At 47.4% G+C, this 22,967-nt stretch overlaps 1 protein-coding gene and 1 long non-coding RNA gene across 2 annotated transcripts in view; one reads left to right on the top strand and one right to left on the bottom strand.

The window, feature by feature from the left end:
- Positions 1-242: 242 nt before the first annotated feature.
- On the bottom strand, positions 243-10,998 carry LOC119468276. The gene is made up of 3 exons (XR_005196936.1): positions 10,918-10,998; positions 8,977-9,100; positions 243-806 (listed from the first exon to the last, which is right to left on the bottom strand). It is a non-coding gene; the product is annotated as an uncharacterized LOC119468276 (long non-coding RNA).
- Positions 10,137-22,967, top strand: part of SLC18A2 (solute carrier family 18 member A2) — a 39,197-nt gene continuing 26,366 nt past the window's right edge. The window contains exons 1-4 of the mRNA XM_017509120.2: positions 10,137-10,277; positions 10,713-10,848; positions 12,983-13,334; positions 22,371-22,429. Of these exons, the coding sequence (XP_017364609.2) occupies positions 10,728-10,848; positions 12,983-13,334; positions 22,371-22,429 (532 nt within the window). The 5' untranslated portion in view covers positions 10,137-10,277; positions 10,713-10,727. The remainder of the gene's footprint in view (positions 10,278-10,712; positions 10,849-12,982; positions 13,335-22,370; positions 22,430-22,967) is intronic.

Genomic DNA, 22,967 nt, shown 5'->3' with positions numbered 1-22,967 from the left:
CTCCTTTCCTTCTTTCCCCTCCCTCTCCCTCCCTCCCTTCTTCCCCCTCTCCTTTGTTTCCTTCCTCCCTCTCTCCCTTTGTCCCTCCCTTCTTCCCTTCCTCCCTCCCTCCTTCACTTCCTCCCTTTCTTTCCACCTACATGAAGATCTTAAAACCACTTTTAAAATTAGCAATATGTATTTATGCAACTAGTTTGGGGAACACTTTGGCATTGACTGGGGAGGGTAAAGCTGTGCCCATCTCAAGATCTGACCGTTCCCTTCCCAGGTGTGGCCCTGAAGAAATTCACAAACAAATGCACCAAGAACAGAACATGAATCTCTACAGCAGCATTGCTAATGATAGCCCCAAATGGGGGATGCCCAGTGTCCATCCACAGAATGGATAAGTAGACAGTGACATGGTCATGACAGAATACTATACAGCAGTAAACGTGAATGAACTTCAGTTACACAGTATATGAACGAGTTTCACAAACAATATCATGAAAAAAAAACCCAGATATATAAAGCCTTCCTAGAGTGTTATTCCATTTATAAAAAGAGAGAAAATAGGAAAGCCTCAGCTACATTTCTGGGGAAACACAGTGGTACAAATGTAAAGAAGAGCAATGAAAAGATAACCCGACGAGTCAGGAGGGTGGTCTGTCCATGGGGAAGGAAGGTGACTTTGCTTGCAGAGACACACCCAGGGGCTGGGTGCTTCCAGCAGAGTTGACCTAGATAGGGGCCAAATTGGGGCTCACAAATGATTCTTCTTTACACCGTAAACATATCGTGTGCCCTCTTCTGTATGGATGACATATCTAATTGGGACAATAGGAGAAAATAGCAATAGAAGTTTTTATTAGACAGGGTTCTCGAGTAGGGTATACAGAAGGGGATTTAGTAGGGGAAATTGGTTTACATGATCAAAGATGCCATGATAGGCCAGGACAGGTCTAAGACAGTATAGCTGCTGGTCAGGCTCAAGACCACTCCCCACCCCCACAGAACACCACTGGTGCAGGTCCCAGAGTTCCAAAGCCAAAGAACCTGGACTCTGACCTCCAAAGGCAGGAGAAAAGCAGCTGCTCCAAAAGGGAGAAAGGAAGCAGAGAAAGTGAACGCCTCTCCTCCACCTGCCTTTTTTTTTTTTTTTTTTTTTCTCAAGATGGGGTCTTACTCTTGCCCAGGCTGGAGTACAGTGGCATGATCAGAACTCACTGTAGCCTCAACCTCCCAGGCTCAAGCAATCCTCCCAACTTAGCTTCCTGATTAGCTGGGACTACAGGCGTGCACCACCATGCCAGGCCATTTTCTTTTATTTTATTCTTTTTTTTTTTTGAGATGGAGTTTGGCTCTGTCACCCAGGCTGGAGTGCAGTGTTGTGATCTCAGCTCACTGCAACCTCCACCTCCCGGGTTCAGCGTTTCTCCTGCCTCAGCCTCCTGAGTAGCTGGGACTGCCGGCGTATGCCACCACGTCCAGCTAATTTTTTTCTATTTTCAGAAGAGACAGGGTTTCACCATGTTAGCCAGGATGGCCTCTATCTCCTGATCTTGTGATCTTCCCACCTTGGCCTCCCAAAGTGCTGGGATTACAAGGCTTGAGCCACCAAGCCCAGCCCCTCTGTCTGCTTTGTCCCAGCCAGGCCCCCACTGATTGGATGGTCACCCCCACATTGAAGGCAGGTCTTCCTCCCTCAGTCCACTGACTCACATGCTAATCTCCCCTGGACACACCTCATAGACACCCAGAAACAGTGCTCCAACAGCCATCCAGGCCTCCCACCATCCAGTCAAGTCAACATGTAAAATTAACCATCACAGAACTTGTGGTGAATAAAACTTCAAAAAAAATCTGGATGGACATATATTTCCAAGTGGGAAGTGAAAAATCTTCACCCTCATAAACTCCCCCTATTTTTATTTTTATTCTCTGGAACTAGTTCCGGCCAACATCACGGCGGGTTGAACAGCTTCCATTCAGAACTGGTCCATCTGCATTTGGCCTGGACACATGTATGACAGCCTTTTGAAGAAATTTATTTGTTTACTTAAATTGTATCACCCAAGACATGCTGTTCTGTGAGCTTTGGTTTCACTGAAGAATAATATGTCTTCCATATTTTCCCATGGTAAACACTGAGTTACTTAATTTTCTCCAGTGGTCATGTGGCGTTCCACTGTGCAGGTGGACATTACTTAGCTTTGCAGGTGCCTATGGGCAGGCATTCTGGAGGTTTCTAGGTTTTTCCCTATTGCAATTCTGAAGGCTACTCAGGAGGCTGAGGCAAGAGAATCACTTGAACCTGGGAGGCAGAGGTTATAGTGAGCCGAGACTCTGCCATCACACTCTAGCCTGAGTAACAGAGTGAGGCTCCATCTAAAAAAAAAAAAAAGACTTGATATTTGATATGGTTTGGCTCTGTCTCCCCATCTAAATAGCATCTTGTAGCTCCCGTAATTCCCTTGTGTTGTGTTGTGGCACAGTCCTGGGGGAGATAATTAAATCACAGGGCAGGTCTTTCCCATGCTGTTCTTATGACAGTAAGTCTCATGAGATCTGATGGTTTTAAAAATGGAAGTTTCCCTGCACAAGCTTGCTCTCTCTTTGCCTTCTGCCATCCATGTAAGACGTGACTTGCTCCTCCTTGCCTTCCACCATGATTGTGAGGCTTCCCGAGCCATGTGGAACTGTGAATCCAATTAAACCTCTTTCTTTTGCAAATTGATCATTCTTGGGTATGTCTATCAGCAGCATGAAAACGGACTAATATTCAAATGTCTTAACTAATTGTCGAAAAGTTTCTCACCCTGAAAGGTTTTATCCCATTTGGGGTGGGGGTTGTCAAATGCCTGGAGTTGGAGGAGGCATTCAGTCCCTCCACACTGCCTTTGAAAGAGATGCATGTTCTGCTCTGCCCAGGGGAGTTAGGGCTGTGACATCTAGAACTTCAAAAGTGAGACCCAGGAAATCACCCTGTCAATCACATCTTGGGCCACCTAGGAGTAAAAGGCAAACCAGAACCTTCCCAAAAGTCTCCTAGAAAAGAAAAAAACCTCTGTGTTTGTGTGTGTGTGTGTGTCCCTGTGGTATCCAAAGAACAGTTTTGCAGGGAGACAACATCTACAACAAGCTAACAGTCAATATAAATCCAATTGGACATAATGACTGGATTTCTCTCCCCCCTCAGCAATGGTTGCAGTGATTTCTCAGACACCTTTTAGTTACAGACAAGTTTCTGAACAACATAATTAGGTTTGGGGCTTTGCAGCCTGCCCTATCGGACTATTGATTATCCACTAAAATCTCCTGCCCTGCGGATGTCTGGGTGTGCAGTCGGCATGGCAAGTGGGTGAGGACAGCTCCAAGCAGGGTCTGCAGGAGCCTCCACAGGCCTCTGTCCCGAGTCTGTAGTCCCTTCCAATGTCCTCCACTGTGAAGGACCACCTGTGGGCACCCACCTGTCAGCCCCCACAGTGTCAGGCATCATCTGCTTCCAAACCACTAAGGTCCAAGATGCAGAGCTCCAGTCCTCACCACCCTGCCCTTCTATGTGTATGACCTTGGGCAAGGCACTATCCCTCTCAGTGTTTGCTTTCCTGTGTGTCAAAGGCAGCCACTAGACTTAATAGCCTCAAAGACCCCTTGCAGCATATAGGTGCCACCTGGTGCCATCTCACAGAAATAGGTAATTTAAAACTTTCTCTCAGCCACATTTTAAAAAGCACAAGCAAACAAATACAAAGCCCAGATGAAATTAGTTGAGCCCAGTAGGTCAAGACTGCAGTGAGTTGTGATCATGCCACTGCACTCCAGTCTGGGCAGTAGAGCTATTCCCTGACTCAAAAAAAACCCAGATGAACCTACTGGAACACAGAAGACGTGGCAGAAGCTGGTAAATAAATACTTTACCAGAGCTTTCTGTGCTTACAAGTTGAAGCCTGGGGAAGCTGTGATGACCATGTAAGGCTCAACATCTGCAGCAGAGAGGACTTGAGTTGTGCTCTGGACTAGGAGTAGGATTGGGAACGTTGGAGGGATGAGGCAAACAGCATGACTGATGACTGTTTCTGGGGCATTGAGAGGCCAGTGTGATTCAAACAGAGGTAGGAGTTAGGGGTGGGGTGGGGTGGACTGCAGATGCTCTTGGAAGCCAGGCAGGAGAGTGCAGGTGTGAGATATCAGGGAGCCATCTTAGGCTCCTGAACTGGGGAGGGGTTTGTTGAAAGAAAGCAGTGGTTCATGGAGATGTGCAGAATAACACATAGACTGGAAACAGCACGTGACATGATGCTGGGTGACACAGGGAGGAGCCTGCTGGGGTAGGAGGTGGCATCAGGGACAGAAGTGGGGATGAACAGGAAACAGGACCCATTCAGTGGAGAATTGGAGGGTGCCTGTGCCATGCCATGGGCCTTCAGCTTTGATGGCACGGCTGGGACCATGGGATGACACCTGGGCATTTTGCTTCTGATGGGCTCTCCAGGTCAGGGACCGGAACAGCATTCTAGGAAGATGATCTGCCTAACTAAGCAAAGACTCAGCATCAGGAATGAGCAGAGGTTGGCCCTGGGGGCATGGCCACAGGGAATGCTGGGGAAGGAGGGGACATAAATGATTCTATTATTGGAGCTTGAATGAGCAGAGGCAGCACCCCCTTATTGCATCATAAATTGGGTGGGTTTTGTGGTCACTCAATAATTGATGAAGGGGGAAAGGTTTTCCAAGCCAAACCAGGTAGGAAGAGGTGAGGGCTTGGACAGGTAGAAGAAAGAGAGTGGGTGTTCCTGGTGAAGGAAGCCACTTATGCAAAGGCAGGGAAGCTGGACTGGGCAACAGCAGATAACTGGACCCACAAGGAGGCAGCCAGTGAGGGCTGAGCCTCCTGGGTGGTGGGCGCCTAATGGCGCTGGTGAATTGCCTGGATGGTAAACTTGCTGCATAAGTGATCAGGGAATTTGGATCAGCCACAGCATTTACTGAACTCTTACTCTGTGCCAGGTTCTGGGGATACAGGGGTGAATAAGACTCTGACCTCACTGAGCTCCCAGGGGGAGGGACCCAGAAGCCCAACATTAAGGACAGTCACATTAGTAAAATTATGATTATAGTGAGAAATGCCAGGACTGGGAGGTTTAGGGATCTGTCAGTATGGCACAGGGCACGTAGGCTCAGGCATCAGGGAAGGCTTTCCTGGGGACAAGTACCTTCCCATCCATTTCCTTTCAACCTACCTGTGTTTTTATCTAGGACATAAAGGTTAAGGGAGTATTAAGAGATGAAGGTAGAAGAGGGAAGAACATTTAGGGCAGTAGGAATAGACTGAATGCAAGTCCTGGGGTAGGAGGGAACACGGGGTGTATGAGCAGATGAGAGGTTAGGAATGAAAACAAGACAATCAGATGAAGAGGGAGAAGAGCTCCCCAGGCAGAAGGAACAGAGAATGGAAAGGCCCTGAGACAGAAAGCACTTACTGAAAGGAGCCCAGTGTAGCTGGGTGGGGAAAGGGAGGGCAAGATGGAAGGCCATGCCACGCCACGTGGTATAAGGGGAGGTGAGGCGCTCCCAGGCCAGGGCTTCTCAGGCTGGAATTCTGGGGCCCTGGAGATATACAAAGATACCTGAAGTCATGCAAGAGCCCAGAGAATCATAAGGGAATCTGGTTTGAGATCGACAGCAAGGACAAATGTGGCAAATTAAGATGGAAAGGGTGGGCAGGGCTGGACCATGCATGTCCCATGGGGCCACAGGAAAAACTCTGGACATTATCCCAAGCGAGAGACCACTGAAGAGTTTTAGACAAGGAAGTGGTGTGACCATGTTGGTTTTTTGCAGCTCTGTTTGGCTGGGTAGGAAGGTAGACTGTATGAGGCCTGGGGATGCTGAGAGCAGACATGGAGTGGGGTGAGAGGGGGATTGTAATAGTCCAAGTGAGAGTGGAGGATTGAGGCATGAAGCAAATGAAACCCTGCCCTTCATGGCTGGCTGGCTCCTCCACAGCCTTCAATGACAGCAAATTGTCCTCAGACAGGTTAGTAATTCTATTAAAATAGCCAAACCTGGAGACCCACATTTACAGATAATGCCACATGAAGCCAGTTAATTCAGTGATTGCATTATTAAGTTAGAGCATCTATGGCCTAATGTCACTGGTAGTCAGTGAGGCATCCTTCAAGTAAATTGACATTTGCCTTGCCATTCCCTCTTAAAGTCAGAACAGTCAATTTGGTTAAATTTTATACAGAAAATGTTCTTTTGCAGTTGCTTACACAGAAGACCTCAGAAAGGCATGAGAATGAAATGCATTCTTTTTCTGTTCATAGTCTCATTATTTACCTGTGTGCTGAAAAACTGATTGAGCTGACATCAAGGAAAAAACAAGCCTCCACCTGAATGAGACAGATCTTGGTGGAGACTTTCCATGTAGTCTTGAAAAGAGTGTGAAGTCTGCTACTGTTCAGTTTAAATAAATACCAATTAAGCCAAGGTGGCAGTTGCTATTGTTTTGATCTTCTCTGTCTGATTATTTTTTTTGTTCAGGTGTTCTATCAGTCATTGAGAAAAGGTGGTCAGTTTCCCCACTTTGATTATGGAAATGTCTATTTCTCCCTTTAATTCTGTCCATTTTTTCTTCATAGATTTTGGGCCTTATGATTGGGTGCATACGCATCATGACTTTATGTCTTCCTGTTGATTGACTCCTTTTATCATAATGAAGCTCCTTTTTAGATCTGTTTCAAATTTTGTTTTTGAAATCTATTTTATCTGAAATTAATGCACTCACTTCAGCCTTCGTATGCTTACAGTTTACATGCATTGCATTTTTTCCATCCATTTACTTTCAACTGATCTATGTCTTTATATTTAAAGAGTGTCTCTTATAGACAACACATCCTTTTGGCCTGGGAGGCAATGGTGGGGTACCTTATGTACAGAGAGGTAAGTTGATCCTCTGCCCGGCTCTGAGCGGGCTGTGGTGCCCGTTTCTTGGTTTCTTTTCACTTATTTCCACTTTTCCACTTCATCCCAGGTCCCTGCTCCTGGGTCCCTGCTACAGAAGGGGATCCACTTCTGATGTACTTGATTCATACCCTTGAATGGGAATGAAGCATCCAAAAATGTAGTGGTACCCATGTGCTTGTCATGTACCCACCTGGAATTGTGCTATAGAACTTGTTCTCCTCCTCCTCCCAAAACCCAAGACCTCCTACAATCTGCCAGTGGAGGTGTGTGCAATGCAGTGCACCGATTCTAAATACCATTAATCATTGTTATAATCACATAATCCTAAAGAGAATGTTAAAGCCTTATGGCCATAAGAAAATATTTATTTACTTATTTTTGAGGCAGAAAATAAGTAAACTCTGTTGCCCAGGCTATAGTGCAGTGGTGTGATCATGGCTCACAGCAGCCTCGACTTCCTGGGCTCAAGTGATCCTCCCACCCCAGCCGTCCAAGTAACTGGGACCACAGGTGTGTACCACCATGCCTGACTAATTTTTAATTTTCTTTGTAGAGGGTCTCACTATCTGGCCCAGGCTGGTCTTGAACTCCTGGCCTCAAGAGATCCTCTCACCTCAGCCTCCCAAATTACTGGGATTACAGGCACGAGTTGCTGTGCCTGAACTTTTTTTTTATAGTTTCAACTTTTCTTTTGGATTCAGGGGTACATGTGTGGGGTTGTTACATGAGTATATTGAGTGATGCTGACATTTGGAGCATGATTGGTCCTGTCATGCTGGTAGTGAGCAAGGTACCCAGGAGCTACTCTTTCAACCCTTTCCCCCACTCCCTCTTTCTCCCCTTCCATGGTCCCCAGTGTCTATAGTGGCCATCTTTATGACCATGTGTAGAACATTTTGAAAAGTGAATGCACAGTCACATATTTGTTGTAGTTCACATAATAGATAAGGTGATGAATACAGAATTTAAACGATAAAAGCATTATGGTAGGAAAAAATTCTGCTGGAAATGGAATGAAAACATAATTTAAAGTTGTAAAGGACACAATGTAAATGACTGTTAAAGGAATACCTGTTTATCTTTGTATTATAACATGGTGGTTTTGTGTTCTTTAAATTCCTTTGGGTATATTTAAAAGAGAGAGATAATTTTATATATAAAGGTCAGTAAATACTATATACCCTATTTGACTATATGATTAAAAAACTCATTTTAGATGCCAACTTGAAAATATGCAAGGCAAACATACTGCTAAACATTTTTTAAGGGGATTTCAACAAAAAGTCTGAAGACCCTGTTATAGGCCATGGTGCGCTAGGCATGGTGACAGCGATTGGGAGGCGGGAACGCAGGGCTGGCATTGTTCCTGGAGCCACCTACCTCCCGCTGGCTGGGCTGGCAGGTGGTGTGCCTTCCAATGTTCACCACTGTGATGCTGCTATCAGGTCAGAATGTCAGCAGCCCATGGGCAGGGATTTTGTCTGGGCTTTTACTGTCTCTCCAGCGTTAACCATAGTGCCTGACACATAGTAAGAACTCAGCACATATTCACTGCGTGAATGAGGGGCCGGTGCTTATGGAGCTCTCACTTTGTGCCAGGCACTGAGCCAAGAGCTGCTTATGTATTCCCATGGAATTCTCACAACCACCCTGCAGTAGGTCCAGTTAGTGTTCCCATTCTGGAGATGGCAGAACTAAGCCACAAAGAGGATACATAACCAGCCCAAGGCCACCAGTCAAGGAAGTGGCAGACTGGGACTGGGGCATCCTGGCAGGCACCCTTTACTATGATGCCTCTCTGTCCCCATGGTCCCTGGGGGTAGAGTCCGCATCCCTGGGTTTTAAAACTCCAGAGCAAGCACTCTGGGGGCACTCCATGAGTGTGATACCCTCCTGCCATCTTAAACGACTCTCCTGCCATCTGCTTTCTCCTCCTAAGTGGTTTTCCTTCTCTTCTCCCTGTTTAATATTTAAGTTGCACACAGCCCACGACATCCTGGAGACCCATGTTCCTGACCTACTTACCTATTCAACCATCTCTTCTCACACATGGGGTGGCAATGGGAAGCACAGGGAGTCTCTTTTAGGAAGTAGGGAGGTGGAGAGAGCGGGGACAGCCACACATTACACTGCTGTTCTCCGTGGTATCCTGCTGACAACAAGCTAACATTAATAAAACAAGGCCACTCTTCTGCTAAGAGACTGTGACAGGGTAACGTTTATTCTAAGTGGCTTTCTAAGAAAACAGCTCCTGTTCCCATGGTCCTCTTGGAGGGCCCCCAGAGCTCCAGCGATGTCAGAGGGCATCTGTTTGTTTCTCCTTTTCTTATAAAATGGACTTGGAAATCAAAGGCAGGCTCTTAGCCCTTGGCAGTGAGGATGACAGCTCTGCACCAGACACAAACAGATCCCTGGCTCTAGGAACCACCTCTCACCCTGACACGCAGGCACAGCATGGAGGGGAGAGAGTGCAGGGCACAGGGCCTAGGCAGCTGCCTGCTCCCTAGCCCTTTCCTTGAGGCCAGGCACACTCACCTAGCCTCCAGGGCCCCCTGCTCAGGTGGCCTCACACCTGGGACCCTCACCTCCCCAATTCCCACTGAAGGGTGACACTGAAAGATGTCCCCTTTCCCCCTGTTTCCATGTCACCAGCTTGAGGGTGCTCGAGGATCAGAGGCTCCTCGGAGTGGCACCCCACATCAGGCTGCAGAGGCTGGATGGGGAGGGGATAGTGGATGCAAAGGGAGGCTTCCCCAGGAAAGAGAAACCTGTCCCTGGCTCCCAGCACCTGTCACCCCGGTGCACTCACCCCACGGCCATCACTTCCATCCTCACGGCCCATTTCAGGGACACTGGGGCTCAAAGAGCCACCTGATTTATTCAAAGCAGCTCAGGCCTCTACTTGGAGCCAGAAGAAAGCCCTGGTCCCTGCCTCCTTGCCTTGGTCCCTGGCCCTTCACCCTTCATCCTGGGTCCCTGACCCCTTTCGCTCTGCGCCCCTGCCAGGCCCGGGTTCCCAAGGCGCTCTGCCACGGTCAGGGGCCAGGGAAGAAGAGCAGCCGTGGCCAAGGCGAGGTAGGGACAGGGAGGCAGCGGCCCCTCCTGTGCAGCGACAGTGCAGGTGGGAGGAGGCCGGGGCGCCCCAACCCCCCGCCCCCGCTCCCTCCGGGTATGACGTCAGAGTCGGATGGGGTAAACTGAGCTGCGCGGCGGGGCGCTGGGGCGGAGACTGTGACCCGGAGCAGCCTGGACTGAGGAAGCCCATTGCGGTGCGAGCAGTGGCGTCGGTGCGGAGGACCCGGACAGGCATCGAAGGCGACACCGAGGTAACGCGGCCCTGGCTCCCTGCTCACAGGGTGCAGTGACAGAAAGGAGCGGGGGCCGAGGGAGGCAAGGAGGTGCCCAGAGCGCCGTGCGCGGAGCTGCGGGGACCCCGTGGCAACTGGGGCGCAGGGCTCCAGATGCACGGGGCCGAGCCCGCAGTCGGGGGGCTGGGGTGGCACAGCTGGGGGTGGCGGGGATCAGGGCAGCGTCCTGGGGTTCCCAGGTGGGTCCCCGACGGAGCTCGCGGGCGCTCCTTCCAGGGAGCGCAGGCGCTCGTGGGGACGCGCTCGGGGCAGGTGAGCAGAGGCTGGGGCTCCCGGGGGGTGTCCCCGGTTGCAGGTGCGCTCGGCTCCCTGACCTGCCCTTCCGCGGCCTGGGGGGTTGGAGAATGGGGGTCCCTTGCGGCCTGGGGTCCTCACCAAGCGCCACGCCTGCAGCCAAGCCCCGGAGCCATGGCCCTGAGCGAGCTGGCGCTGGTCCGCTGGCTGCAGGAGAGCCGCCGCTCGCGGAAGCTCATCCTGTTCATCGTGTTCCTGGCACTGCTGCTGGACAACATGCTGCTCACCGTCGTGGGTACGTGCGGACCGGGCACCCCTCCCCAGCATCCCCGCCCCAGCGCCCCTTCCCCGGTGCTCCACTCACCCTAGCGCGTCCCGGAGCTTCGCCAAGTCCTGGGAAAGTTAAAGAACTCGCTCTTTGCAAAAAAAAAAAAAAAAAAAAAAAAGACATCCCCTCCAGACTGCCGCCCCGGGGCTAGGAGGAGCCGCATTCGTGGCTTCGCTTTCCTGATGGTCGGTCAAAAATTGTGACATCCGATAAGAACCAGAACTTATGTTTCCCCCTGATAACTTCCCACTTCCTCTTGCCTGCTTTCACTGCAATGAAAAAGATTTCTGTTCCAGAAGAGAAATTCCTTGAGTTCAAAATTACGTGTTAGAATAATCACTATGCTACTCGAAAAGGCAGGTTAATATTTCGTGTAGTATCTAAAACAGCAAGTCTAAAGACATTTAGATATATTGTAGGAGTGAATGATTTGAGATGGAAATATTTCAGCACCCATTGCAAGAACAATTTGAACAATGTTGGTTTTATTCTTTTTCCTATAATGGAATTTTGAAAAATTAAATAATTGAAATCTAGGTCTCTTAATTAGGCCCATTAAAGAGAAATATTTGGCATGCCTTTCCTTAAAAAAAAAAATCCAGGTTTTAATGAATTTTAAAAAATCATGATTCATTTAGACTGTGAGTGGTGGAAGCTGTGTCCTTTCTCTTTGTTTGCAGGTTTTCCCACAGCAGTTTTCAGAGCATCTGATAGGTTTCATCTCAAGGAGTTGCCAGAGCTGTGGAGCTCATCCCTTTTCAGTACCAAGAGCATTTGCTCTGCCTTGGCTGGAATGCTCCATTGGACACATGTGCTCACAGCTTTGATTATGTTTCACAATTTAACTTGTATTTTTTTATTGTTGCTTTTTTGTTTGTTTTTTGAAATGGAGTCTCATTCTATTGCTCAGACTGGAGTGCAGTGGTGCAATCTCAGCTCACTGCAATCTCTGCCTGCTGGGTTCAAGTGATTCTCCTGCCTTAGCCTCCCAAGTAGCTGGGTTACAGAACTGTGCCATCAATGCTAGCTAATTTTTGTATTTTACATAGAGACGGAGTTTTACCACATTGGCCAGGCTGGTCTTGAACTCCTGATCTCAGGTGATCCAGCCACCTTGACCTTCCAAAGTGCTGGGATCACAGGGGTGAGCCACCATGCCTGGCCTGTTTCACAGTTTTGCTTTTTCCTTATGAAAATCTTAGGAATTCTTAAATCTTACAAATTGTAGGAAAAATTGCAGAGTCCCACTTAACATAATGGAAGGATGAAGTGGGCCTGCTGCAGAATTTCCAAGTTATTACTTCCTGCAGGTTAATTTTTTTCTAAGACAAATCATGAAATGCAGTTTTCTGTTTCCTTGATTCATTCCATTTGAAAATCTTTTGAGCCTCTCTTTCTTAGAAGCACTGGTTGGCCCCAGGTCAGCACTGTCTTGACGTCAGACTGAATTTTACTTTTCTGAAATATTCCTTGAAGGAACAATGTGGAAGAAACCCATAACTGACAGAATCTCTGGGGCCAGTCAGTTCAGCACAGCCCCTGACTTTGAGAGTGGACAGTTCTCGGGGCTGTTGGGGGCTTGGTTCTTTCTAGTGAGCTAAGCAAAGTGAACTTGCTCCAGTGTTGTTGTAGACATGTGGCACAGGGCTCCTGTTCCTGGGGTAGACCTGCCACCTCTTTGGATCTCTTCTGGCATTTGACACAACCATGGTTTTGTTATTGTTGTTGTTTTTTGAGACAGAGTCTAATTCTGTTGCCCAGGCTGGAGTGCAGTGGCACAATCTCGGCTCACTGCAACCTCCACCTCCCAGGTTCAAGTGATCATCCTGTCTCAGCCTCCTGAGTAGCTGGGATTACAGGCGTGTGCCACCACACCCAGCTAATTTTTGTATTTTTAGTAGAAACTGTGTCTCTCCATGTTGGCCAGGCTGGTCTCGAACTCCTGACCTCAGGCCATCTGCCTGCCTCAGCCTCCCAAAGTGCTGGGATTATAGGTGTAAGCCACCGCACCCAGCTGACACAACCACAGTTTTTTGCTGACTTTTTTCTTAGAGAGGGTTTCAGTGTGATCACCACCTTGCCATTCTGCTCTTATCCCCAGTCCCTATCATCCCAAGTTATCTGTACAGCATTAAGCACGAGAAGAATGCTACAGAAATCCAGACAGCCAGGCCAGTGCTCACAGCCTCCAATTCGGACAGCTTCCAGAGCATCTTCTCCTATTATGACAACTCTACCATGGTCACCGGGAACACTACCAGAGACCTGCAGGAGGGGCAGCTGCATCAGACCACCACACAGCACATGGTGACCAACAGGTCTGCTGTCCCTTCCGACTGTCCCAGCGAAGACAAAGACCTCCTGAATGAAAACGTGCAAGTTGGTCTGTTGTTTGCCTCGAAAGCCACTGTCCAGCTCCTCACCAACCCTTTCATAGGACTGCTGACCAACAGGTAGGGCAGATTACTTTAGTCAAAGAGTTTGATATTTCTGTCAGTCCTAGCTTACATTCTCCCTGGAATTCTGCTTCTTATTAATTGGTGAGAGTGTGGACAATCCGTGGTGGGTGAGCTGGGGAAAACCCAGTCTCTTTCCCCTATGTCTCTGTTCCCAGATAACCACAACTTCCTATTGTTCCACATTTCTGTTCTCTCTTCTGTTGCTCAACAAATAACAAAATATTAAGGAAGACAGAATAAAGAGGACCTCTCCCAGCAAGTGGGAGGACTTTGGCCTGTCTAAATGCCAGGTTTCATAAGTGCATTTGTCAGAGTCGCCCCGGGCAGCAGGACCTCTGCAGCCGCCGTGGCCGTCATTTTATTTTATGCGCTGTGTGGCCTCCTTTTGTCTTCTACCTCAGGACATGCACTTCCTTATAGAGAGCCAAGGTGTCTTCTTTTGGAGCTGGCATGCTAAAGACTCTCGTGATGCCAGGTAGGGAGTGTGGGAAAAGGGCAGAAGCTCTGAGCTGATGCCGAGGTCATGGGCTGTGTTCTTCCCTTCTGCTGGTTACATAGTCTTGTCCACATACAAGAAAGAAAGAGAACTGAGGCTATTGTCTGGATAATCCAAGCTGCCCAAACTAGCTTCAGATGAATCAGGCTGTTCTAGATTTTTCTGAACCTATATTGTTTGGAATAACTGTTTACTTCTCCACTGTTGGTGAAGTGTTTGTTCTTCTATAGCTGAGGTGGCCCAGTTCTGCCTGGTCCATGGGTGCTCAAAGCCCAGGATAAGAGCCTTGTAGCCGAGAGGAGGAGCCAGGCCCCCAAGGTGTCGGTGCAAGGAATGGGAGCTGGAAGTGAGTTGGTGGTGGGCTGCCAAGTGCACAGTGTAACTACCTAGGTCGAAATTATACATGTGAGGCGTACATATTGTTAAACACCAGAAATGGTAGGGAGGGGTGTGCCCACAGTCCTACCTGCAGACCAGACCCAGAAGCAGGAACAAGACTGGGCTAGAGATGGAAAAGAGGTGGTGGCAGGGAGAGGGGTGAACTAAGGAGGAGGGGAGGATCAGGGCTGGGCTAGGCTATCGGAGGCCCCAGATGTTGGGCTGAGAAAGGATTGGGGTTCTGTTGTGGGGCAGCAGGAAGCCATCAGATATTCTAGAGCCAAAGACAATGAGTGAGTCAGGCACAATTTCAAGCAGAGTAGGTGGCCAGGGAGCAGGGAGATCTTTTCATTTTCCCTGCCTTTGGCATGGGGAGTGGGGAGCAAGACTGGCTACATAATTTGTGGGGTTCAGTGAAAAATGAAAATGTGGGCCCCACATTCAAATATTTATGAAGCACTTCAAGGTGGCAGCAGAGAATGAAATCAACCAAGCTTTGAGAGCAGAGTCCTTTGCAACTCTAGGGCTAGGGACGGTGAGAGGCAAGGAAGCCTTGGGTGGCAGCCGGGGCTCAGGGAGGGGACGGCAGATCTGGCCTTCCCCCAGCACAAGCTGCCCTTGGACACATGGAGCTTGAGTGGGACAGGAGCACATTCTCAGTTCTGCAGTTTGATTTTCTGGATGGAAGGATGCCATTGAATGGATTTTAACCATCTCAAGCCATGCCCAGCCCTCTAGTCTGTGCAGAGCAATATTCTAAGGTTGCTACATAAAATATGCTAAGCAAATGGACCCGTTAAGAAGGTGACGTTCAGTGGCTCCTCTGTTCTCAAGAGAAAAACCAAACAAACCTCTTTAGTTGCAGGATTGTTTTCTTTCTTTTTTCAATACTGAGAATGCTTCTTAAAATGCATCTGGTATAATTACAGAAAACAGCTCAGGATTTTGTATTCTGAGAAAGCAAACAGCTCAAATATTATATGTGAAAATTGAGGACATTATCGTAATAATGCCTTGCCAATCACTTGGGTGGAACGTTACTAGCCGTACAGCGTAATACTTAGAAATTCAGCTGAAATGATGTGAGTACTCCAATCTTCCAAATGCAAATTGCAAATGAAAAGCTTTTTTAAAAAATCCCATTCTTACTGTTAATGCTTTGCTGATGCCATGGGGAAGAAGCTTGTTTAAAACCAGTGAGCCCTTTCCCCTCTTAAATACTCCAAAGGCTTTGAGGTTGTAGCCACACCAGGCTCATGTTTGGGACTTCAAAAAATTATCTTCCATTTTGTGACTTGTGAAATTTAGTCTATTCTCATGGTGAGTAATCTACTTTGGAAATTATCTAGAGCAAAATTGTAATCCCCAACTGTTTTGCCCAGCTACCTCGCAAATTTAAAAATTATTTTCCAATGCTGGCTGGTAATATGGAAGGGCAAACAATTTTTTTTTTCTTGTTTTTTTTTGAGACAGAGTCTTGCTCTGTCACCCAGGCTAGAGTGTGAATCTTGGCTCACTGCAACCTCCACCTCCCGGGTTCAAGCAATTCTCATGTCTCAGCCTCCTGAGTAGCTGGGATTACAGGCATGCACCTCTATGCCTAGCTATTTTTTGTATTTTTTGGTAGAGACGAGGTTTCACCATGTTGGTCTGGCTGATGTTGAACTCCTGACCTCAGGTGATTTGCCCACCTTGGCCTCCCAAAGTTCTGGGATTACAGGAGTGAGCCACCGTGTCCAGCGAGCAAACAAATTTTCATATTGTGGTCCTGATTTGTGATTTGTCTCATAATTTCCAACACTGGTAGATATGAATTTGGAGACTGGGCAGCTCTTCTGGGCACTCCAAGATTCTGCTTCCCACCACAGTTCGGATGAAAGCAGAGAAGGGACAAATGCATTCCATTTGCCTTTAAGAGTCTTCCAAGAGTTAACTTGTGAGCCATTGCAGTCTTTTGATGTAAATTGTGCCAATCACATCCTCCATGAACAAGATGTGTGACTCATATCTTCAGTATTGTAAACAAATGTGTTTAAAGTCTTTTTAAAATTGATTAATATGTTTCTGGTTAAAGAATAGTTAATATGGAGCATCAGAGCTTGCAGAGACTTTTATCGAAAGAGTTTGGGCCAGTCCTCGCATTTTATAGGCAAAGGAGTTTGCAGTTCAGGAGGAGAAAGCATTTACAACAGTGGCAGGACTTATAGCCACATGTCCCGACTGTCCTGTTTCAAGCTCTGTTCTTCCCCCTTCCTGTTCTTCCCACCTGCTTACAATTATACAGCCTGTACTTTTAGCTACTAGAAATAAAGAATGCAGCTCAAAATCTGCCTTCCTTGTGCTGACTTGGGCTCTTCCTGGTTGTAGCAGGCAGAACTGCTGAAGACCCAGTGAGTTGCTGATTGCTGTTTTTAATTGATGAGCAGAGTTTAGATCAGCCTGATTCCTGTGGAGATGGACCCTCCCTGGTCCCAGAAATACTCAGTCTTTTTCCAATCCCTGATGTGAACTGGTCCATCTTCATGCGTCTATAAAGATATACGGGGAAAGCTGCCCATAGCCAGAGCCATTCTTTTCCAAGGCTGCTTGTTTTAACTGAAGTGGGACCCATGCTGAATCGAGACGTTCTACAGCGCACCACACCATACCTGAACTCCTGTATTCATGGTCATGATGGTGCCATGTGAGTGGCTTTTGTGGGAGGAAGATACAAAAGGTAGGCCACCTGTCTGTTTATTTATTTATTTAGACAGGGTCTCACTTTGTTGCCCAGGCTGGAGTGCAGTGGGGCAATCTGTGCTCACTGCAACCTCCGCCTCCCAGGTTCAAGCAATTCTCCTGCCTTAGCCTCCCAAGTAGCTAAGACTACAGGCAAATACCACCACGCCCGGCTAATTTTTTTTTTTGTATTTTAGTAGAGATGAGGTTTCACCATTTGGCCAGGCTAATCTCGAACTCCTGACCTCAAGTGATCCTCCTGCCTCAGCCTCCCAAAGTGTTGGGATTACAGGCGTGAGCCACCATGCCCAGCCCTGTTGTTTTTAAATATTCCATAAGTTTTCACAGCAAACCCTGAAAACGCAAAGTAACAATTTTTGGGTTCATTTAGCTGCTAATAGGATACACGTTTTTCATGTTTTATTTATTATTCAGATACTATATTTCTACTGAAAATGTATGACCAGATAGGTGGCAAAATACCTTTGATTTGGGTGTGTGTGGTGATCACCTGTCCGATAGCACACTTTCCAACAAAGCCTGAAGATGATGGGTTGACCTGATTTCCAATTTCCACGTGGGAGCCCCTTGCCTCTTATTTTATAATTCTGGCTGAACTATTCATTTCATGATTGCAGTTGTGTGCAGGTGGGAGCAGAAATTATACTAGTGATGCTTCGTCATCATTTGGTCTAAGAATCAAATTTTAGATAAATATGTATGTAAGAGGAATGTTCCAGGCAAATGAACAAGGGGTCAACACCTTTACATTTCTCTCTTCCCTCAACCAGGCAAAGATGTGGCATTGTGGTCTTGCTTTGCGTAAGGTTTAGATAATAGTTGCATCTTCAGAACCAAAAGATACTCCACACGACTGGCTTGGGAAAGAGTTAACTTCATTGCTGGGGACCGTTTCCCTCGGCTTCCTCCTTAGCTTGTCATTGTCTCAGTGATCTGCTTTTTATCAAGCCAGCGTCAGTGGCTTAATTTATTTCCATAGTTACTTCGTATATTTGAAAGCAGCTCTTTTTCCTCGGAAATCTTAGCTAACATCTGAACGACACAGAGGATGCCACAGCGCCTGAAATCTCTATGAAGTCTACTATGGTTTTATTTTATCTGATTTTTTTTTTTTGCTAGTTTCAGCCAGTGGGTCTCAAGTGGGCTTTGTGGGAATAAGCAGTGACCTTTTCAGCTTCTCCATGGACAGGGAAACCAGCTGGTCTGAGAAGGATCTCCTATCCTGGATGTGGTTAGGATGGGAGGGAGGGTTTAGCGAGTCTTCACTTCTGAAATCAGAAGAAACTGGCCGTGGAATTAGAGCATTCCTAGGGGAAGCAAAGGCTCTGTTGAGCTGTGTGTCAGAGAACAGGGGCCACATCCAGGACAGGGAGAAGTCCGTACCCCCCAAACTCCCTGACAGCTGAAAAAGACAAGCAGGACCTAAAAATTTTGACAGGCGAAATCTAAGGATTTCGTTTTATTTACTAAATGATGGACAAACTTCCTGCTGTATCCAGGCAAATTTAAAACATCATTCCATTTGCTGACATTCACTTTACACCTTTTAGGAGTGTAGGGATCACCGCAGGGGAGCCGTTGCTTCTCCTCTCATCTGGTGATAGTTTCACCCTTCAGGGCTCTGTAGTCTGTGTCCTTTTTGTCATTTACCATAGTAGAGGCAACTGTGGTCTTAGCAATCCTGAGAATAGAGCTTGCATTAGTCTCTATGTCAAGGATAAGCTAATTATTAATGCTACAGAAGTATTGTCCTCATTGACCATTTAGGGACAGATGTGGTGTCTCCACTGACTAAGTAACTATAATTAACATAACTTTTATTGTTTTACATGTTTTTCGAGGCATTGAATATATGACTTTTAGTCTTACTCGAATTGGATTAACTGCTTCGTGATGCTCTGTAGAGGATGACCATGGGCCAAGATGACTCATAGGGATGATAATGGGGCATTTGGCTGAAGGTTTGCAGAATCGGATCTAGCTCTGCTTAGCAGTGCTTTAATTGAGATGGCACTGAATTGAGACAAGGGGGCCAACTCAGACACAGATTGTGACTAATGTCGGTTGAGTTTCTGTCTGTTTAGGAGATACTGTGGGGAAGGAGAAAGGGTGTGGTCCTTCTGCCCACCACTCAATCACTAGGGGCACTGGACAACCCTCATTCTATGGCAGGCACTCAAGGGACCAGAAGAGTTTGAGGGTGGAGACCCAGGAGCTTCCCAGGCTGTCTGTTTTACCTTGAGGCTGAGCTCTGGGGAAGAATGATGCCCAGCGCTTACCACCAGGCAGCCCCTGCAGTGGCTTGGCTTCTACTGAAAGTTCAGCCACAGGTGTGTCCAGTGCCTAGAAGGCGGCAACATGAGCCTGATTGTATCCGAAGCCATCGGCTTGCTCTGCAGCCATGGGGTAAGCCACTCCGTCTCTGAACCTCAGCTTTCTCATCTAAGGTGAAGATTGGGACTGGCTAGCCTTTGAGTTTCCTTCTAGCTTTGCTATTCCTTTACTCTATATGTGCATTGTTAAAATTCCAAAGAAAATTAAAATGAAAAACAGTAGCTGCAATGCCTCTAAAGAAGACACAGCGCCTCAGATGGTGAAAAGAACCCTCTGTGGGCACAAATCCTGGGGTTTTCAGTGAAACTGCACACCTTCCATCCCACATGCTCCTTTGACCAGTGTCCCCACTCAGGTGCACATCAGGAGGGCCTAGCACATGTTGACACACTCGAGGTATGCCTGTAGCCTTGGATTTGGGGCAAGTAATTCACCTCCCTGAGCCTTGGTGTTGACCATCTGAAAAATGGATATAACCAGCTACCCTCCCTTGGAACCTCAGGCCACCCAGCATGCTGGTTCCCTGTTTACAGTCATGGGAATGTCTGAGTCTTCAGGTAGGGAGGGACCTCAGTGGCTTCCAGCCCCCCCTCCCCACCGCTGTGCCCTGATGGGTTACCTTGATTACTGCCCGGACTGTACAGTGGGCACAGTATGGCTGATGGTCTGGGGGCCACAAACGGGTTGTCACATTTTATTGAGTTTTGTCCTGAAACCAGCTGCTGCTTCTGCCTGTAGTCTGGGAAGGGGCCACAGATGTCTTATTTGGCTTCAGGGATGTCCCTGCAACCCAAAGGCTTCCATTTTAGAGCCTGATAAATAGCCAAAATGAAGAACTGGTGACAGAAGCATGAAGCCCATAATTCTAACAGTTTTGATGTGTATTGATAATTCAACTACTATATTTTCCAAATATATGCTGAATGGAGAGAGAAGCCTGTGTTTATTCCAGGACAGCCAGGAAGATTGCCATATGCCCGTTCTTTCATGGGACAAAATGTAGTTGCTGAAAATAAATTTCCTGGGAGTTCTCTCTTAGCCTCCTGGACATTTCCTGATTCAGTGTCCTGCAGTGCCATGTGAGCCCCTGGTGTTGGGTTTCTCTTGTCCACATGAATAAGGGGCACAGGGCTCTGGGCAGGCTGAGACAAGAGAAGCTACCACCTGATGACCATCTGAACTGCAGGTCAGAATCCTGGTATCTTCCTTGGTTTACCCATTTGCTTGGAGCCCCACTTCGTGAATTACAAGCTCACTTCAGTTCACAGTAAGGGGAAGCTGTGCATGGTTTGTGGGAGGGGACTGAGTACCTGGGAATCTGTCAAGCTTGTGAATTACTCTTTGAATTTTTGGTATTTGGTTTCTGGATACAGGTGAAGCAGTTAAAAAATATGTATGAGTATGGTCAAGAGAACTTTGGGAAAGATTCATTTAAAGCTTCATATGCTGATTGGGTACGGGAGGAGGTGGTAAAGTTTACAAGGAAAAGTCCTAGGCTGGAGGGAATGGCCCAAGCGAAATTAGTCTGATGACATATGACAAGTAATGAATAGCTATTATGCCCCAGTTTCCTCATCTGTAACATAGGGAGGTGAAATAGAGCCCTTATCAAATCATGAGATGGTGAGTGTAAATGCTTGGAGAACTGAGTGTAAACTTTAAATGAAAATGCTATGATTATGATATTTTTTTTTTTGAGACTGACCCAGGCTAGAGTGCAGTGGCTCAATCTCAGCTCACTGCTACTTCCACCTCCCAGGTTAAAGCAATTCTCGTGCCTCAGCTTCCCAGGTAGTTGGGATTATAGGTGTGCACCAGCCCACCCAGCTCATTTTTTTTTTTTTTTTGGTAGTTGTTTCTTTTCAGTAGAGACAGGGTTTTGCCATGTTGCCCGGGCTAGTCTCGAACTCCTGAGCTCAAGTGATCTGGCCTCCCAAAGTGCTAGGATTACAGGCATGAGCCATTATGCCTGGCTGATTACAATTTTTTGATTAAATCCTGGAAGAGAAGAACCCTTCCAGGTTGTTCCTGGAGCTTGGCCCTTCTGCCTTCCTGGATTCATTTGATTCACCTCTGGGCTCCTGAGGGTCCAGAGCTAGAGAAAGAAGAGACTTAAAGATGTTTCAGGCTCTTCTGGGTTAGAGCAAACCTGGAATTGGGCAAGAGCTCAGCCAGTGTTGGCTTCGTCTTAAGGCAGAGGGGCTGGGAAGCTGCCTGTATCCTCACGCCCCACCCACAGAGCCGGGACCCAGCTGTCTGCTTGATCCAGCAGAAACAGAGAATAAAGAAGGAAGAGAATGAAGGGGAAGATGACATTTCTTAGGCACCTTCTATGCTGTAGGCACTCTGGTTAACAGTTCAACATCCACATCTCTTCCCTTACTGCAGTCCTGGGAGGTGGGTGGTGGTCTCTCCATAGGGCTGAGAGGAGACCTCCCTGGATTAAGTGGCAGGGCCACGTGTCCAGCCAGACATGGTGTGGGGGAATGCCAGGGTCTTTTCCCCAGCCCTGGTGACCTGGCACCAGAGCCCTAGGCGAGCAGTGGTCTCATGGAGCAATTTGGATTTTGAGATTTTACACAGAAAATGAGACTTTGTCTTTCTAGGTTGGCCTCATGGGGTCAACAGGAAGGCAGATCTTAACATCTTGCTTCCTAATGCCTCTTAGACATAGTGCAGTCTGCCAGTTGAATCACCTGATGGTCTTTTACCCGAATCATTTGATTGCAGTGGCTCCTTTGGGAGAGCTCTAGCAAAGACTATAATTTAAAGGAATCATTTTTAAACAAGGATGGAAACAGGGGCTGTGTATTTTAGATGTGTTCTGGGTTACTTGCCAATATTGTGCTAACATTTATTCCAGAGAAATTTCTGTTCACAGTGGCAGTCCTTAAATGTATTCACGTTCCAAGACAGTCAAACACAAAAAGGTCACATAGGAAGCACCGAGTATATGAATTCTCAGAAAAGTCCACCAAATGCTTATCTGTCTGATCCCAAAGGGTAGCCAGGAGAAAATCAACTTAAAGCCTTAAAAAAATAGCCTGCAGTCACCAGATTTGTCTCATGTTTGTGTTTTACAGAATTGGCTATCCAATTCCCATATTTGCGGGATTCTGCATCATGTTTGTCTCAACAATTAGTAAGTATCTGATGCCTGCCTTCTTAATGTGGGTCTCATCAGGGTGGGCATGGATGCCCATGAGCTGGGAATTAAGAATACAACCTGGGGGCCAGGCACAATGGCTCACGCCTGTAATCCTAGCAACTTGGGAGGTCAAATTGGGCAGATCACTTGAGGTCAGGAGTTTGAGATTAGCCCACCAACATGGTGAAACCCATCTCTACTAAAAATACAAAAGTTAGCGAGGTGTGGTGGCAGGCACCTGTAGTCCCAGCTACTGGGGCGGCAGAGGAATGAGAATCACTTGAACCCAAAGACAGAGGTTGCAGTGAGCCGAGATTATACCACTGCACTCCAGCCTAGGCGACAGAGCAAGACTCTGTCTCACAAAAAAGGAATCCAACCTGGGAGGTTTATGTATTGGCAACAATTGCAGACAGGAATTGATAGAGGTTTTCATGGCACAAAAGCACAAGGTAGCTGACACGGAAATTCTCTGTCAGGTTGAGGGAGGGCTTCCGAAATGTCCCTGTTTGGGATGGTTGCTTCCCAGCAG

The sequence above is a fragment of the Cebus imitator genome, unplaced genomic scaffold (genome assembly GCF_001604975.1).
Source record: "Cebus imitator isolate Cc_AM_T3 unplaced genomic scaffold, Cebus_imitator-1.0 Scaffold406, whole genome shotgun sequence".
Lineage (NCBI taxonomy): Eukaryota > Metazoa > Chordata > Mammalia > Primates > Cebidae > Cebus > Cebus imitator.
The sequence above is the reverse complement of the archived record's forward strand: the minus strand, read 5'-3'. Positions and strand labels throughout refer to the sequence as shown.